This window comes from Pomacea canaliculata, linkage group LG9 (genome assembly GCF_003073045.1).
Source record: "Pomacea canaliculata isolate SZHN2017 linkage group LG9, ASM307304v1, whole genome shotgun sequence".
Classification (NCBI taxonomy): domain Eukaryota; kingdom Metazoa; phylum Mollusca; class Gastropoda; order Architaenioglossa; family Ampullariidae; genus Pomacea; species Pomacea canaliculata.
Genome location: NC_037598.1, coordinates 482,463 through 500,322, shown reverse-complemented (window position 1 = coordinate 500,322; position 17,860 = coordinate 482,463). Strand labels below are relative to the sequence as shown.

Here is a 17,860-nt window from a genome sequence, read left to right as displayed (position 1 = left end):
CCTCTGGTCTCATACTTGTGTTAAACAGCAAACTTCCTTAAGTCAACCGAAAAGTTTGAATAAAAAATACCTGATTAGTAAGAATGGTTTGAAAAGGTAACAGAGAGAAGAGATAAGGACCGCGCTCACAAAAATGGTTTCAAGAAACACAATGGGCCTAATGTTTATCTCACGCAGGGCCGCCGAGAGCCAGCCCGGGCCCCGGGACAGACGACCTCTCCGGGCCCCTTGTACTTGTAATCGTAAATTATTGTCCCAAGACCCAGTATATAATGTATGTTTACAATTCGAATCTCAATATCTACACTTGAAACTCAACTTCTGCATGTGTAATGCTTGGGTGTTCTGTCCTTAGACCTTTCTTTAAAAGAAAAAGAAAAGGAGAAGAAGAAAAAAAATCCCCTGACCAAGGCCGGGCCCCCTTGACAGCCACGGGCCCGGGTACACCAGACCCCCCTGTCCCCCCATCTCGTCAGGCCTGATCTCACGATCTTTTCCTCAGGAAAAACGTTGTTCCTAAACACTCTTCCAGACTCACGCACCTCTGTGTTTCATTACTTGATTATATATTTTTAAAAAATAATATACTTTCAGTCATTTGATACACAGTAACGGCCTGAAGTAAAAAGGATCATTAAAGAAAGGTTTGAAATGCAATGTCCATGCAAAACGTTGTTAAAAAAAACTAAACACTTTTTTTCTTGTTTGCCTTATGTGATTCCACACTTTGCATCTGCCACAGGTTTAGGTCAATCCCTTCTTCGTGTTTAGCAACATACAGTACAGCAAGTAACATACAGTACAGTAAGTTACCGCCCTGTACACACCTGCAAAATAAAATCTTGTTCAGTTATTTTGACTGTTAAAGACCGAACTTTTAGGTTATGATGGAAAAGAACGGAAGAAATATTTTTTTCAGTTGGCATTGCTCATAGATCGCAATGAAGTGTAATAATGCTTCCACTTAATGATAAAGTTACCTTTCATAGCCCTATTACCCTAAATTATTGGCAACTTCATGACAAGTTACAAGGAATTTCTCATACACACACACACAGACACCGTAAAATTTGCATGCAAAGTTGCCAAATGGGATGATGAAAGATTCAGCAGCGGCTCAAACGACTTTAGTCGATACACTGAAAGGAGTGAAATGTAGCTACAACTACTTCCATCCACACCATTGTTCCACTCATAGAACGGACCAGTTCGTGCGAAAATACTCAGATATCTGTACCGCAACCTCTCTTTGACAGCTCGAATCCATTCTTTCCTACCAAATGATGAAAGTATGGCTTTAAATAAGAGATTAAAAGAGACAAAATGAAGAAAACAAAATATACAAAACACATACAACACCACCAAAGCTTTAAAATAGAGCTGCCTCGGTAGATAGGGAAGTCCGGAGATTTTAAAATCCCTAGCTCTCAAAAACTCAGCTGGAGGTGTTGGAAATTCAGACAGTTAAACTCAGGAGCTGTATTTTCAACCTTTGACATCGGTAAACTTCTGAAATGTAACCAAGAAAGTTAAGAAGCATCTGAAAGTTTTTAACGGGGAAATCTCGATAGTTCTTTTGCTAATGCGGGGAAACATAATCCGTTCTGACACTCAGAAACAAATTTACAATCATCATATATTACAAATGACTGTTTCTTACAGTGCTTCCTCCTTTGTTGCAGAACTATCACTAATACCAGAAGAGTTATTTAATATACTGATGTCAAAAGGTCAACTGATACACATTTCTCCAAACCCACTTTAGTGTGTCTATGTCGAGTGTTTTCCACCACGCAGGGGGCATATACTTAAAAATGTATAGATATGACCAGTTTGTTGTTAAGCCCTGAAAAATCAAAATCAAGCAGTAGAAAAATAGCAAACTGTTTAAACAGGTCTTGGTCTACACAAAGCAAACACCACAGTCTGTGCAAGATAACAGGAAATTCAGAAATGAGACCTATCAATCGGTAAGTAGTTATAATCACATTTCTCTATCCACGTATTATTTTATCATAATATAACCAAGCTTACAGAATAGCCAGCAGGTTACTCTGTCTACTCTTGTAAAACACGACTTATTTATTTTGTGAAGGGCTCTACTGACATGAGAACATGGTTAATAGTCCTGTCTGTCAATTAAGTGCAAGCCTCATTTACAAAAACCTTTCCAATTAAGCAGTTCCTCATTTCACCGCAACAACAAAACTGTGTTACTAAAAGCCCATCTACCTTTTAAGAATTATCATTTGTTATAAGTAACAACAGAGTCCCCATAAATTCTTAACATAATATTTATTGCGAACATACTGTGAAAGAAAGAGGAGAATTTAAAATTAGAGTTCAGTTCGTGTTGGGTATTTCTTTTGTAATATTTTCAGAGTGTTTAGTTCTTCAGTTATTAAAAAAGCTTGAATTTTACATACTGATTTCCAGGATATTGCTGAGGTCGAAAGGGCTTAGTGGCCTCTAATTAACAGAAATAGTCAATACAAAAAATATTAGAACAAGAAAGACAACTAGCAAATAGAACGAAAACCATTTTTCGGGCTTCAATCTTTACGTAGAACCTGACTTCTTAGTAAATGAAGATGTCCTTTAATAATACTTTTAAAATGATGTTCCTTTAAAAACGTGTGCACATAATAATTTGGGAGTTGATATTTAAACACGAGTTTGATGTTGCTAATGTCGGTTATTTAACGATCTCTGTGACATATATGTAGGGTTTCTGACATATATGTAGGGTTTCTGACATATATGTAGGGTTTCTATAGTTAAGAATGCAAATCATATTGTAGCGGGAGCGCTTGTTTAGGTCATAGTGCATAGTCCCTCCACCCCGCATCCCCTCCCACTCCACGTTTGGTCGCGCGAGACGGAACAAGAGCGCCGTCGACATGAAGAGACATAAAGAATGACATCAAGTTATTGACATATACTGTACAGAAATAAACAATGTCAATGACATATATTGTACAGAGATATTGTCGCTCCTTGTCAGCTCTACAGACACACGTTACTAACACACTTCTTTCAGTCGCTGCTCTTACCTCTTGACTTATTTGTTTTGTTTTATTTTTTTAGCACAGTTGAAACTAATACATGTCACGTGTTACGTCTACAGTACGTGTACCTTACATTGCTCTATGACTGTGTTACAGTGCATTACATGCTAATTACACTATAATTATATTTCATTACACAACAAACTTATTGGGTTGACCAACATGGAGACTGTGCAGAAGACTGGCGACTTCAAGACCGCACGTTGCACAATCAACTGACCTCTCAACTGAGTGTCCTTCACCTCTGTGGTACAGTCGTCTGACTGGCTGGCCGTCTGTGTGGTCGGGCACATCAAGTCCAGCATATGTCTTGACAACTTCGTACTCAGAGATTTCTTGGTCCTGCTCCACTTCCCTGACAACGGTCGGTGGAGAGCGGAGGGGTCTGGTTAAAGTTTCCACTGGCCAGACGGTGAGTGCGTCTCCATGGTAAACACTTGCCTCCCAAAAATGGAGATTAGTGATCTCTGGCAGCTTTTCACAAAAAACTCTTGAAATCTCACCTGCCACAGACATGAGAGTTACAGATACACGGGACGACTCTCAGTGACCGGTGTTTTGGACATATTTGTAACTAAACTGATTATGACGATAGATGCATCAGTGACAAATAAACAGTTTTCTCATTGAAACCTCGCGCAATACTTGATGTCAGAGGATAGAATCACCATCGTCCTTCTCAAGCTGACTACAGGTCTCGCAAGTCATTCGGTGTTAACCGTCATTGAAATGTTCAGGGTTTTGACCCCCAAAACGAATGAGGATCAACAGAAGTTCTTTTTCCGAAGTTATAAAGCGGCGTCCAGACCCCTCGGGCACTACTTCATGTTTCTTTATCCTAGGACACCTTGCCAACGACTAATAACTACCACTCCAGGGGTGAAACAACATCCGCTGTAAAACTTCGAAAATAAGACCCTTGTCCTTGAGTTCCTCATGATGCTTCAGGTCTCAATGACTTGCACTCGTGTCTTAAGTACGGCTATTGGTTGTCTTCACATCATACACCTGGGAACTTACGAAGCCACTTCATCACCGATGATGTACAACGACCCTTTGCTGGCCTCCTCTGACAAGTCAGTTAAGGTCCTGTTCACGTGTGCTGGATGTGTCAGATCGCACTGCAGGAGGCGAAGCTGCGTGGTCGACGTAGCAGGCGTCTGCAGCAGCAGTACCGCTCGTCCAAATACTGCAAAAGATCAGTACTCACCTGGCCACCAGTGTCTTGTAAACAGCACTGGTCATGTGACTGTAAGGTCCAGCCCCAGCCAAACATCGCCACTACCAGTGTCCGAGTTCCCTCAAGCACGTGACTACTGACGTCCTATGGGGTCTTAGGATCAGACAACTGATCAGAGCAAAGACACAGACCAGTGATGTCAGGGCGGTTTCATGTTGCCAGACACTGACACAGGTCCTGAATTAAAACCACAATATCTACAGAAAGGTAGACCTCTTTCCAAGAAAACAACTGTCATATTTGGAGAAATAAGCATTGCCATATTAGTGGAACAGACTAGATAACCTTGTATTAAGGTCAGACAGAAGGAGATGTGAGTGAGGGTTAGGTAGAATCATTACAGGAAACTAAATGATGACGAGTGGATTTCACCTGCCCTCACTAGCAGGGGTGAGACCTGTCATTGATCATTTGTACAGGGGTAAGGTTATTCTTCATTGCATGATTATATAATTGCATTACACATTCATAAGACGTTTCAGAACTTTTTGTAAATGTTCGCAAATTACATGCTTGCTGTAGATCAGCTCTACACTCCATTTTCAAGAAAAATATAAAGATGATAAGGACAAGTAAAAGAAAAAAAAAAAAACTAGGGCGTGGAGCGGGTGTAGAGACACTGTGACTCAACATAAGAAAGAGATCTCATGGGGAGTCATCACACAAAAAGTGAATGCCTGTGGGTTGGTATAGAGAAGACAAATGAACAACATTGAAAGGTAAATATTTACAAATATATCCTGTGTTTATTCGAAGATTTATTAAATTCATAACATCAGTACACTGATAACCGAGATCATACATTCCACCTTTAGTGTCTTCAAAGGAATCCACTGGTTGTTTACTGTTACTGCAGTGTAAACAAACAGAGGTTACTGAGGGTAGAAGAGGGTGATCCTGAAGATTGATTAACATAAGTCATTGTTCGAAGTTCGCGTTTGACTGTGTGACTCAAGACGGGGTCACAAAGTGCACAAACTGCTTTTATAATCGTATGGACATCGTGAGGTTTGCATGAGCTTTTTTTAGCATTGTTGTTTGATCTCCAACATTAGTTTCTAAAATAAAAACAAATAAAATTGATTTGAACGCCACTTTTACTTCCTTGCTGCACCAGGACACAGGACAGGACGTCTGAGGTCAGCCAAGGATAGACATGGACAACACGTTTCTGTCGGCGTCAGTACAGATCACACCTACTTGGTCATGAATTTTTAAAGCAGCTCGATTATCATCATTCGAGTTCACAAACAACACCCAGTCTGTGCACATTCCTTTCTTTGTTTACTGAACTACGGGCTTTTTGTCTAAATACGTCCAGTGGACGTCTTCGTGACATTTCTGTCTGTGCATTTCTTGAGTATACACAATACATCATGCTCACTGAGGGAGTCAACCCGAAGAGGACAAATAGACGAACAGTTGTGTGGCTAACATAAACACAAAAATATAAGGGTCGTCTCATGCACACTTGATTGTCGTGGGTCAAGACAGGCCAAAGTAGCGAACATTGCCAATGGCTTCGTCCTTCAAGGTCCGTCTGTCTCACTACGAATAATATTGTCGGAACAGATTAGAAGTTGCTGTAGCTGAAAGTATTAATGAATTAACAATTACTTCCATGAGCTGTTGAAAACACTTTGCCTCACTAATACAGAACAATATTTTGCAGTAATATAAAGTGCTAGTAAGTTTTACAGCAAATTTTTATAAACTTTTGTCCCTAGTGTTTGCAGTTATAAAATCCGCTTTTAACATACGAAAGTTATTGAATTGCATATATTTTTTATTATAAGATATCGTTAAATGCTGTTATGCCTATGTATTGTCAGAAATGCTAGCTCGTCATCTTCGTCTGATTGCAAATTTTTAAAAGTGGCAAGGCAAGAAATTGTTCCTGTTTATTAAACTGGAACATCATAGGTTCAAACTCTTATCATAGCAAACAATTTTTTTTTTTACTTTCCCTTTTCAATGGTGTTTCGTACATCAGTATTCAGTTTAAAAGATTTTATTACTCTTTCTATTTTTGTTTTCATTTTTCATGTCTTTTCTCTTAAGTTTTTTTTTTCATATTGTTTGCTTGTTTTTTTTTTTATTTTTAGTTCATATAACAACCTTTAAACTTATCGTCCGTGTATTCCCAATGTGGTACATTTAGTTGTACCATGTGGTCGATAATGGAGGGTGTGTGTGAGGTTAATGTTTTCTCTGGGTCATCGTCTACCTGCATCGTCCGTTGCCGTGTTTTCCACAAGTAAACAGATTCAACGCTTGTATTGATTGCGTAATGGCAGCCGGGTATCTCCTCGCAAAACCAATCATTTCGGGTAGAAAATAAAAGGGTGCGCGTGACTCGCAGCCGTGGGAGTCCATCTGTGGCGACATCTACCGAAGCTGTGTGAGCAAAGGTGATTTTGTTGTTGTCATAGAAACCACGCTTAACTTGGATGCTGCTTCATGTTAACACTGAATGCCGACAAAGAATGACACTAACAGGTTTGCGCTGTGTTGTTGGATTTCTGCTGCTTTGTCCAGGTAAGCTATTGTGTCCATTGATGTGTTTAATACCATTATTGGCATTCTATATTCAAGGAATAAGTATACTAGATTATACATTTTTATTTTGAAATCCTCAAAATTTTACTCCTCTTTCTTCTTATTCGCGCTCCTTTTTGTCATATCTACTAGTGTCTGTATATATCTATTCCTTCCCTCTCTATGTATCTATTTTCCGTTCTCTTTCTCTCTCCTGCCCTCTATAATGTTTTGTGCACTTTCTTATCCAGCCAGGTGTGCCTTACACCTGTAGTCAAAGAGACGCAAAGTTTCATAAAGCCACTGTTACAATATGCTTTCCTTGTCATTCTCTGTCAGAAACATAAGATTGGAACACAATATTTAGCGTGTCCGAGTAATAAATTGTTTTAGACACGGGGAACTATCACACTTGCCAATGGTGAACTCCTTTATTTGGATGTTACGTTCAGACAGAAATATGCTTGTCCCATGGTGAGACTTGAAAACCAGGTCTTACCCTCCGTGTAAAGCTTCTATGACTGGGCTACTGGGCTTCTGTCTCATTTTCGTGGAATTTTCTATCACTGATTTAAAGTTATTATCCCTGCAGCGAAACTCAAGTCTGCTACCATTACAAATCTGCAATAAAAGGGCAGAAAAAAATCCCCAAAACAACTGAATCGAAATATTTGTGTCCGTTTCATTTATTTTGCTATGACTTCTCAGTGAAAGTATTTCTCTCTTTCCACAAACCATTAGTCACAAATGTCTCCCTTCTAAGTCTCTTCTACACAATAGTGCTTTAAGCTAATGTTAACCAAACAATGAAATTGCAAGTTTTTAAAACTCTCAGCACATCACATGATGGATGGCATGAAAATAAAGCTGAATTAAAAATTTAGACACAGGTTATTTTTAAATAGAATCGCATTGTCCTCTGTGCAACGGAATGCTTCGGCAAATAGCAATACATCATGTGGGCGACACTGTGTATGGAATCGATGGAGCTTGAATATTAACCGTCGATGTCGTTGACACGGTCAGTGGGAGCACTGAAGTCTTTGTGAATGTGGGTGAGCGAGAGCGTGTGTGTAGGTGTGTGTGTGTAGGTGTGTGTGTGTGATAGAAAAGGGTGCGTGCAGTGCGTGCTCTCGTCTGTGTGTATGTGAGAGAGAGAGAGAGAGATCGTGTGAGTGAGTGAGGGAATAAGGAGGAAGAAAGATTAAAAAATAAAACACGAAACAGTGAGGTCTGAACAGAGTCACCAGCAGTTTTAAGAGGGGAGGCCACTCGCATGAAGTAACGAGAAACGTTCCACTGCATTAACTCCCTTTAACGAAGCCTGTACTTGTCCACACAAAGCGTTTGTGGGCGACATACTGCAAGCGAACTGAAGCACAAGGCTGGTGAGGAGTGATTCATGGGTGCAGATGTACAGGACACTGACTATGTTATCAACAGTCGACAGTTAAATATAATGAGTTCAGCTCTTGGCTTTTTCACCGCCGAGCTAGACCCGAGCAAGCAGCTATGCCTCTCCCCAGTGCGCATGTGCGTATTCAGGTGATGAAGCATACAGGTTGTCTGGAAATCAACGTTTGAGAACCTTTCTTATTCGATATTAATAAAGACCACTTACACAATAAAAAATGTACCAGACAATTATCTTTGGATTATTTGGACAAAACAAACAAACAAAACAAAAACAGAAGTTTGTATGATGTTTTAATCAATTGCTTCTCCATGTGTCCAACACAAATAGAAAATCAACAAACGTACATCAGGACATTTTATTTGTACACAAACAAACAATAGATGGGCCACACATTGTGACCGTAGGATAGACTACAATCGCCATCGTATCCAATTTTATCCTCCTCACTTGTGGAGTTTTAACCATGTCCTCAGAAATATGTTGGAGCATTGTTATCATGTGAAAGCAGCTTCACATGTTGTAAATTTTTATTTTTACCGCCCACTCCGCGGGAACCGTCGTTAAAGTGTTCGATTGTTTCTTCTTCCTCTTGCGGACAAACAGGAAGTTTCGTCCCAGGCAGTCCTATTAATATTTTTATTGAACGGGTAGAAATCAATAATGTTGGGAAGATAATGAGCTGATAAATATCAGTGTTACTAGTGTTTCACGAGTGCTATTAAGGTTAAGGTCTGCTTTGGCATTGATCTTGGCGACTGTCCTTCTCTACATGGTTGCAAATAGCAAATCGTGGTTCTCTGCCCAATCATTGTCAAAAATAAATAACACAAACACAAACCTCAACCCTAATCTCAAAACTGACTTATGTGTCAAGCAAACGATGAAAGAAAAAACAAGGAATATTAGCTCTTCAGAAAAGGAATAATATTAATAAAGGGTTCCAATGAAGAACAATTCCTTTATAATACCAACCTTTAACATTCACTCTCAAAATCGCACGCTTAACCTGCTACCCCAACAACAACCAACCAGGACAACATACACAACCACCAAACTTTTAACCGAAAAGTTGTCACAATCAGTAAATTTTCCCCAGAGTACGATCTCAACCCAGGACTTTGCTATTCTCAGTGGAATATTTGACCACTGCTCTGACACGGTGGAGTCATGTTACAGTCCTCCTGTACTACTAAAACACGATAAGGGCCATAATGGTTGGTGCTCCTGTCGTTATTCCACCCCCACCCTCTAGCTTTGTGTTTTCTGCGCTTGAGGCTGTTATGGTGCTAGTTCAGGTCCTGATTGGAACTGTGGCTGGAACATTTACCTCTTGACTGAGAAGATGTACAATAAAGAGGACTTCTCAGGAACCTCGCAAAGAAGATAAGGACAGTTCCACCTTCCATATGGTTGGATGTAAGCGCGATTTGTATCTCTCGCTCACTGACCCCTAGATGATGATGATGATGATGATAATGATGATGATGATGATAATGATGATGATGATGATGATGATGATGATGATGATGGGCGTACAAAATGTACATCTGCGTTCCTTGATGTGTAAAGCTGGACTACCGGTCGGTTCCTTCCCCTAGACATCACATTTTATTAGTCATGAGCCTTAATGATCGCCGTGGTGGCAGAAAATCGAAAAGCTCATACAAGCCTTGACTTTTATATGCTAATTCAAATGCTGCGGGGTTTCTTGGGGCAGCCGTAAGATGAGGACCGGGAGAGGAATAGGATGAGAATTACATTTGCGGTGCAATACGGTCTTTGTTCCGTGGAATGAGTTCTCGGAAAATGTTGCCCTACATGACAAGGCAATACAGTACAGAGCAAAGTATAATACTAAAAATACTTATCAAAAAGATTAAATTAAAAGAAGCAGAATCAAGAAAAGATCGCAAAAACGAATATCGAAAGAAAAAAGTAATAATATAAATAAACATGTAATTAATTATGTCTAAACAATTAAGCCAAAATTTATTGAAAAAAAATATATATGATACTCTTGCACGACAATAATTGTTTGTCTCTGCATGTGTAAAATCTGCAGAAGAATCACAGTGTATCTATTCACAAAGGACGTGAAGGAGTCACTATATCCATGTATATCAACAGACTTTAAATGAAATATCTACACAGGCATTTGTGAATTTATGAAAACGTTTACTATAGCCAGAAGCAGTAATATGACTAAGAAGACAAGTTTGAGAAGCCCTCTACAAATTATCAGAAGCTTAGTGTAAGGGTTAGCTCAACCATATGGCATTGTAATTAATCAGCACGAGAGAACATTAACAGAAGAATTAATGTTGAATTTAAGAAGTGTGTTGAAACAAAAGTAAACAGCTTGGCACTTCTAAGAAACCATTTAAGAAGGCTATTTAAAGAATGAAGACAGAAGAAAAAGAATTAAGGAACGAAGAAAAAAGAAAGAAAACAGATACGACACGGATCCAACCCGCTCTCCATGTTCCCGCGTACATACACAACATCACTAAGAGAGAGAAAAATAAAAAAATATAGAAAAAAAGTTATCCACAAATACTGAATAACAAATGAAAACATGTAAAAAAATCTGCTAAAGTGTAGATGGATTTTGTGACGCAGTGTCAGATTGCAGTTTGTATTTGTTTTTGAAAACATTTGAATCTCATGATAAAGTGGAGGCTGCTAAGCTCGGCTTCACGCAGAAGCCCGCCATCTGCCATGGTCTTCAGTGATCGATCTGAGACTCGTGCCTTCCAATCCTGCGTCCTGTTTATTGTTCACTGCGAGTTTTAATGGTCTGCATGGAGATGATGTGGTAACGATTCAGCCCTCAGCCAATCAAAAGTTGTGATTAGTGCGGCCATTATGGTTTGAGGATGAAGGCAAAATCCCGGCTGCGAGTTCGGACAAAGCTAAAGCCCAGGAATCGAAAAGGGCGGTAATCACGCACAGGTACAGGGGTCGCCACAGCAACAGTGACGCGACTTTGATGGAGTATCGCGTCGTCATGTGACCAGAAGCAGACGCCACCCAACAGCTTGATGCAGCTGGACACGCAGAAGGTTGGACTCAATATCAACATGGATGTCCTGACTTTTAAGTTCTTCTTCTTCCTGTTGTACTTGACAGGTAAATACTTCACTGGAGTTTTGTTTACATGGCTTTGCTTTTGTCTTTGTACTTTTTAAATTTGTCCTGTATTTGTTCTTTCTAGTTTTAGCTTCTTTCCTTCTATGTCTTCTACTTTCTTTTTCTCCGTGAATTCCTAGAACATGTTTCTAACATTTCATATTTTAGCTTCTAGCTGTATACCTTACATGAAAAACATTGTTACTTTTGTTTAATAGAAGAAATTGTGGCTTAAGAAAGTCAAAAAAACATTTTGTTATGATAAAAAAAAATCGAGCGAGATGATACGGTCAAAATCACTGATTCGACTAGATGGTAGCATGGGGTAGTCAAATTGGATAGAGATAAAAACACAATATGTTTGTTTGAACCTGTTGAGATGAGTCTCTGTGTATGTCCCTTTTTGTTTAAAAACGATGGTTGATGTAGGAAATTAATGGTAGAAATTTTAATTTGAGAGAGTAATTTCTTTGTTTAAGGTAAATTGCTGAAAGTAGATTACTGGTTTGGTGTGTGTGAGGGGGTTGAATGCTTTTGTAAGTGAAGTCTCTATTTTAAAGACTAGTAATTTTCTGTCCAGATTTTGTTTTATTATTTTATTTCTTTTGGCTATCCACTATGTGTTTTTGGGCTGTCGGTGGGTGGATCGTACCGAGCTACAGGAAGGGGAGAGGTAGGAGTGGAGACTGTGCATATGTTCTTGTGAAGTGGACCTCTTAAGGAGGACTGCATCTCCGGAAGTGAATGACCATTGGATATTTGACGGGAGAGGGAACTGTTAGGGTGTTTGGATTGGTGTTAAGGAGTTTAAATTTCTTTAGATTGTTTTTAACGTATCATATTCTAATTATTTATGACTGACAGTTTTTTTTCAATTTATATTGATCTTTAAATTCAATGGTTGTTGTTTACATTATTATTTGGTCTGAATGTAGAGTGCAGGTGACATCCAGCAAGCGGTCAAATTCATGGCTGAGCTGTGGATGTACGTAAGTTATATTCCAAGCTCTCCCATTGGTTGACTCCATGGCAACGTAGCTGTGACACATCCCGACCTACGTGGTGTAGACGTCTCGGTGCATGATGATGTTGGTAGGCGGACATATCGAGAGCAGAATAGACAGTAGTATGATCCGACTTTCAGGGTTAACCGAGACAGACAAAAATACTACAAGTCTTACAAGGTTTATAACAATCATATGCTGATGATCCGCAGCTGTACCGCTCCATTCCACCGGAAGTCTCAGTCTGCTACCAGCACCATAGAAGCCTGTATCAGTGATATCAAAGACATGATGGTGACAAACCATAATAAAACGGAAGTCCTTCTATGTTCAAGAAGAAAAAAATCCATCTTTATTCTTTTGTCCACCAATGACATCAAGGTGGGCGAAACCCACATCACCATTGTGTCCTCCATCAGGAATCTGAAATTCATTGTCACTGCAGACTTGACTCTTGCTAAACAAGTTACATCTGTCTGTCAGTCTGTCTATTATGATAGACAAGTTACATCTGTATGTTTGTATGTCTATTATAAACACCGTAAGATCAGCGCCATTCGTCACATTCTCCGTTCGCTTCCATAACTCTTGTCCGTGTTTGTTCTTTTTCGGCTTGATTACTGCAACTCATTGCTTGCCAGCTGCCCCTCACACCTCATCCACAATGACACCAAAATCCAGAAAGTACAGAACTCTGCTGCTGTCTGGTGATCAGAGCCAGGACATGGAACCATGCACTCCTTTCCCTTGCTTTCCGCACCGGCTACTGTCACGGATGGTGTCAGAGATAACAGTCCTCACAGTGATGTTGGCTGAGCCCACCTGCTGAATGACTAATCGGGATTATTTTTTTTACATAGTAGAACAAGAAAGGGAGGAAGAAAGTTCAAATTAACTGTTGTGGGTCAGCGCCTCACTTCCGAGGACACACGGCGTGAAGGACCGGGAGAGGGGCCATGAGTGTTTGGGTCTGGCTAATGCCCGGACTAATGGGCCTGGATGAAGTGTTTTTGTGTTGTTTTGTTTTGTTTAGAGGTTAGTTTATCGGTTTCTAGAGCACATGACCCAGGAAGACGACGTCTGACCCCCAAAACCAGCGTTTGATATGTTGAGAAGTGGATGAGGTCGCTCGTCGCCAGAGACAGTGACAATCAGTGTATAACCTCTGACCCCAAGTAGAGACGACAGTTGTGTTTTGTTTGTGTCATTGTTTTTACCTTTAAGTTGTAAGTGTGTATGATATATATATAGATATTTATGGAACATTAGTCCCAAGTGACTGTTGATACAGTGAAAGCAGTGTTGTGTCAAACTTTACATTCAATATTTCTTACGTTTAATATCAAGAAATGAACTTTCTCTCAGGAGAGTTTAGAATTAGAGATTATTAATAATTAATCATAATATATATGAGATAGTAGTAAAGATTAATTGTTTGCTAGGGACTTATTTTTAACGTTTTAATGTATTTTATTAGTTTATGAAATATATACGGGCCTACCAAAAAGGTAGATTTGTTTTCAATAGAAAAGAATTCGCAAATGTCCGCCTTTGTGGAGTGCGAGTGTCTGTGACAGATTCCCATCCGTTCTGGCATCCAATACAAACTGTCTGTGCTGTATTTCAATTTCTTTACTGGCTCCTGCCCTGATTATTTTCTCCCAACTGCTCTTCCTTACATCCCAGCTACACAACTCCGCCCCCGTCTGATGATCGTCGTCTTACTCTTCCTGTCACCACAACAACAACACATGGCACAGGATGTTTAGGTATTGGCAGCGAAACAGTAGAACTCTCTCCCTTTCCATACCCGCCACCTACCCGCTATTGAATCCTTTAAATGTGACTGAAAACACGCCTCTTCCGTAAACATGACTCATAACACTAGTTCACAAAATACTCTTCTTCATAAATTAGATAGCTTCATAGTAGTTAAACCGATAAAATTTAATTACAGTAATTAGTGTAAACATGATGTGCACACAATCAGTCGGCATCACCGAGCAGTAACATTTATGACCTTCTGTAGCAGTAATTAATTAGCAGTTAATAAATAATTGATCCTCTTCTTGCTGTATGGGTGGTGTCGAGTCCACATTATTACTCCGCGAATGGCAATGAACGCAATGGACACTGTCTTGACATCGACAGTATTTTCAAATAAAGATTTTTTTTCTCGCCAACGTGTCGAACCGCGAGAGACTTCACATAAGCCCTCGTTTCGCGCTAACAAAAACTGTTTTAAGTGTAGGTTGGTTGTTTTCAGTGACAGAAGCATGCAGCACTTCAACTGATGGGTTATCCAGTACAACAGACTCAACCACTCTGTGTATATCAGAGACAACTTCGACAACGACCTCTACTACAGAATCGACCACAGTAGCAAGTTCAGCTACCGAAACGTCAACAACCGATGCGACAACAAGTGTTACGTCAACAACCGACATGACAACTATTGCTTCGTCAACATCTTCGACAACAATTGATAAGTCACCTACATCATCAGTCAGTCAAACGTCACCCACAGTAGGGACTGCGACTACAATGTCTAGTAAGAGTCCATCCTCCGCTTCCTCTACACAGTCGTCTCCTACAGTAGGCTCAACTACCACGTCTCTGAACACGAACACTACGATGACAGGTGAGCATCTCACTTTCTAGATGGTTCTACACAGCATAAACAAAGCAAGCAAAAGACTCATCTTGTCACCCGGCTTTGTCGTGATTATGTCTTTGTTTAGTGACAACATGTTCGTGCTTGTCAACAACCTATATGACAACAAGTGTAACGTCAACAACAGACATGACAACAAGTGTAACGTCAACAACTGACATGACAACAAGTGTAACGTCAACAGCAGACATGACAACAAGTGTTACGTCAACAACAGACATGACAACAAGTGTTACGTCAACAACTGACATGACAACAAGTGTTACGTCAACAACCGACATGACAAGTGTTACGCCAACAACCGACATAACAAAACATGTGTTTTGTTATGAATTTTGTATCCAGTAACAACACCAAATACATCAGCGGTCGCAACCTCTTCCACTCTTAGAAGTTCAACATTGTCGAACTCAGCTACATCTCCGACAGCTACATCTACTGCAGCACCTACATCATCAGTCAGTCAAACGTCACCCACAGTAGGGACTGCGACTACAACGTCTAGTAAGAGTCCATCCTCCGCTTCCTCTACACAGTCATCTCCTACAGTAGGCTCAACTACCACGTCTCTGAACCTGAACACTACGATGACAGGTGAGCATCTCACTTTCTAGATGGTTCTACACAGCAAAAGACTCATATTGTCACCTGCTTTCTCGTGATTATGTCTTTGTTTAGTGACAGCATGTTCGTGTTTGGGCATGGATGTGTCTCAAAGCACTTGTGTGTCAATAGTATTTAATTTGTTTTGTGTCCGTGAGACAGACACAGACAAATGATGTATTTACAAAAGTTAAACAATTCAGAAGGGATGCTCATTTTTTTACTTTCAGAAACACAGAACAGCACTTCACAAGACAGCTCGTCCGAAAAACAAACTGGACACCTGCCTCTCACTTGCTTCATGCTGCTGTTTCTAAAATGCTTCATCTGAAGAACTACAAAACTTTATTTGTTTTACTTCTTACAAGACATGTAGACGGGGGAGGGTAGCTTAGACTGGGGTGCGTATGTCATGCTTATTATTCTCTGTCTCTGTTTACAGATAAAGGTGGCCAAGCGAGTCTGTTACAGTCACATGCATACCAGACATGACTATTTTTATCAATATTTACAATATTATTATTCGTGACATTTGTTGCTGGTTGTCAGCAATGACCATTGAATCCTCATCTATGACGTCATACTGAAATGACTGAGCAGTACATATCTTCGTCCACACCTCCATCAGTCCGTCCATCATTCAGCATCGCCCTTATCTGTGTGTTTGACTTTATCACCATTATCGTTTGATTCTTTCAGCTTTAATCTCACTTTTTAACGGTTTATTTTTTCCGAACTTCACGTTAGTTTTTACCTGGTGTTAAATTAGCCTTATGTGTGACATTACAACAACATTGCAGCCTGGTCAAACATTTGATGAAATTTCCTTTTTAAGATGGAGTACGGGGCTCCGGGCTCCGGTGCATAGGCGGTCTTAACTCGAGTTGAGACCGCCTATGCACCGGAGCCCGGGTGCTTTGACATTGCAAATGCTTAATTCCAGAAGCCTATGTGCATTGTTTAAGTTTCTGCTACTGTTGGCCTTGTTTGATAACCAGCTTCCTGTCACCGACTTTGTCTAAGAATTTTTTTGATAAAATATTAATGAAATTTCTACATGTGACCCTTTTCTAGGAATTTGGTTTTTTTTTTTTTTTCTTTTTGTATACGTCCTTTCTTTTCACTTGGTTTTCTCGTCTGCACAGCAAAAATATTTGACTTACAGTTAATAGTCTTTATTTGTTCACCTTTGTTATGTCTTTTCGTCTGTAGTTGTAAACATTTTTATTATTAAGCTACTGTTTATAAATAAGCACTTGATTCCGATTAATTACTTGACAAAGAGTTGTTAACTCTGCGTCTTTCAGAAGGCAGTATTTTGATGTAAGGTTTGAAATGACTACTTTGTGATAATGTTAATATAAACTCAACAATAGTTCTGTAAGATCCAGTGTGTTTAATTGTTATTTATTAAATATTATTAAATTAATAAATACTGGATACCAGTATTAAGTGAAGTCGAACAATTTAGTTTGATTGAAGTTGTGATATATTAAATATTTGTTTTAATAAAAATTCTATGATTAAGTCTTATGATTGTGTTATTGCACTTAGAGTGTTGTTAATTAACACTAAGTGTAATTATTTCTGTTATCTAACTTATTGGCTACAAGTGACTAAGGGCTGAAAAACCAGCGATCGAATATTTTTGAATATTTTATATTACCTCTAATAAGACAGCTAACTGTGACACACCGTTTTAAAGAGCATTTTTATACATTTTCGTGGTTTGATTTTTAAGAATTATACGGTTTGTTTTCTACTAAATTAAAATGAAAGATTGCAGCTCTATGGGACAGAGACAAATAGCAAAATCAGGTCAAAAATTTGAAAGTTCTTTAAAAATTATTTCTACATGATATGCAAACACACATTTCCAAAACACATTTTTACTTTTAAAACTGACATTAGGATTTAAATATTACTTACTATTTTATTATAATTCCCAGTCGTTGGAGTAAAAATCCATGTCGAATTGAGTAACCCGTAAATACTGCCAAAATGGCGCTTAGTCAACTAAAACTTTCCTACTTTCAAAAGTAACAAAGTAACCGATTATTTGACGTTTTCAGCTGTTAAAGGGAAGTAATCAATACTAGAACAAATCCTGAATGTACCAGGAGTTTTCTCCCTTTTGTATTTATTCATTTAAGCAATGAGCGATGTGCTGTACGACACTATCCTAGT

General features: G+C 39.2%; 1 protein-coding gene across 2 annotated transcripts; it reads left to right on the top strand.

Moving 5' to 3' along the window:
- The first annotated feature begins 6,191 nt into the window (after positions 1–6,191).
- Positions 6,192–16,553, top strand: LOC112572811 (cell wall protein DAN4-like). 2 transcript variants are annotated; one of them, XM_025252707.1, is made up of 4 exons: positions 6,192–6,846; positions 14,663–15,037; positions 15,416–15,664; positions 15,904–16,553. In XM_025252707.1, exons 1-4 carry the CDS (start codon positions 6,759–6,761, stop codon positions 16,002–16,004), a joined length of 813 nt encoding a protein of 270 aa, XP_025108492.1. In that variant the 5' UTR covers positions 6,192–6,758; the 3' UTR covers positions 16,005–16,553. The 2 variants fall into 2 exon arrangements, with proteins under 2 accessions (XP_025108492.1, XP_025108491.1); XM_025252706.1 differs by lacking the exon at positions 6,192–6,846 and adding an exon at positions 10,439–11,392.
- The last annotated feature ends 1,307 nt before the right edge of the window (positions 16,554–17,860 follow it).

Excerpts from the sequence above, each read along its gene's own strand:
- LOC112572811 (XM_025252707.1), top strand. The coding sequence starts at position 6,759 with ATGCTGCTTCATGTTAACACTGAATGCCGACAAAGAATGACACTAACA. Across the intron at positions 6,847-14,662 it reads ATTTCTGCTGCTTTGTCCAG|TGACAGAAGCATGCAGCACT; the intron begins GTAAGCTATTGT and ends GGTTGTTTTCAG. Across the intron at positions 15,038-15,415 it reads CACGAACACTACGATGACAG|TAACAACACCAAATACATCA; the intron begins GTGAGCATCTCA and ends TTTTGTATCCAG.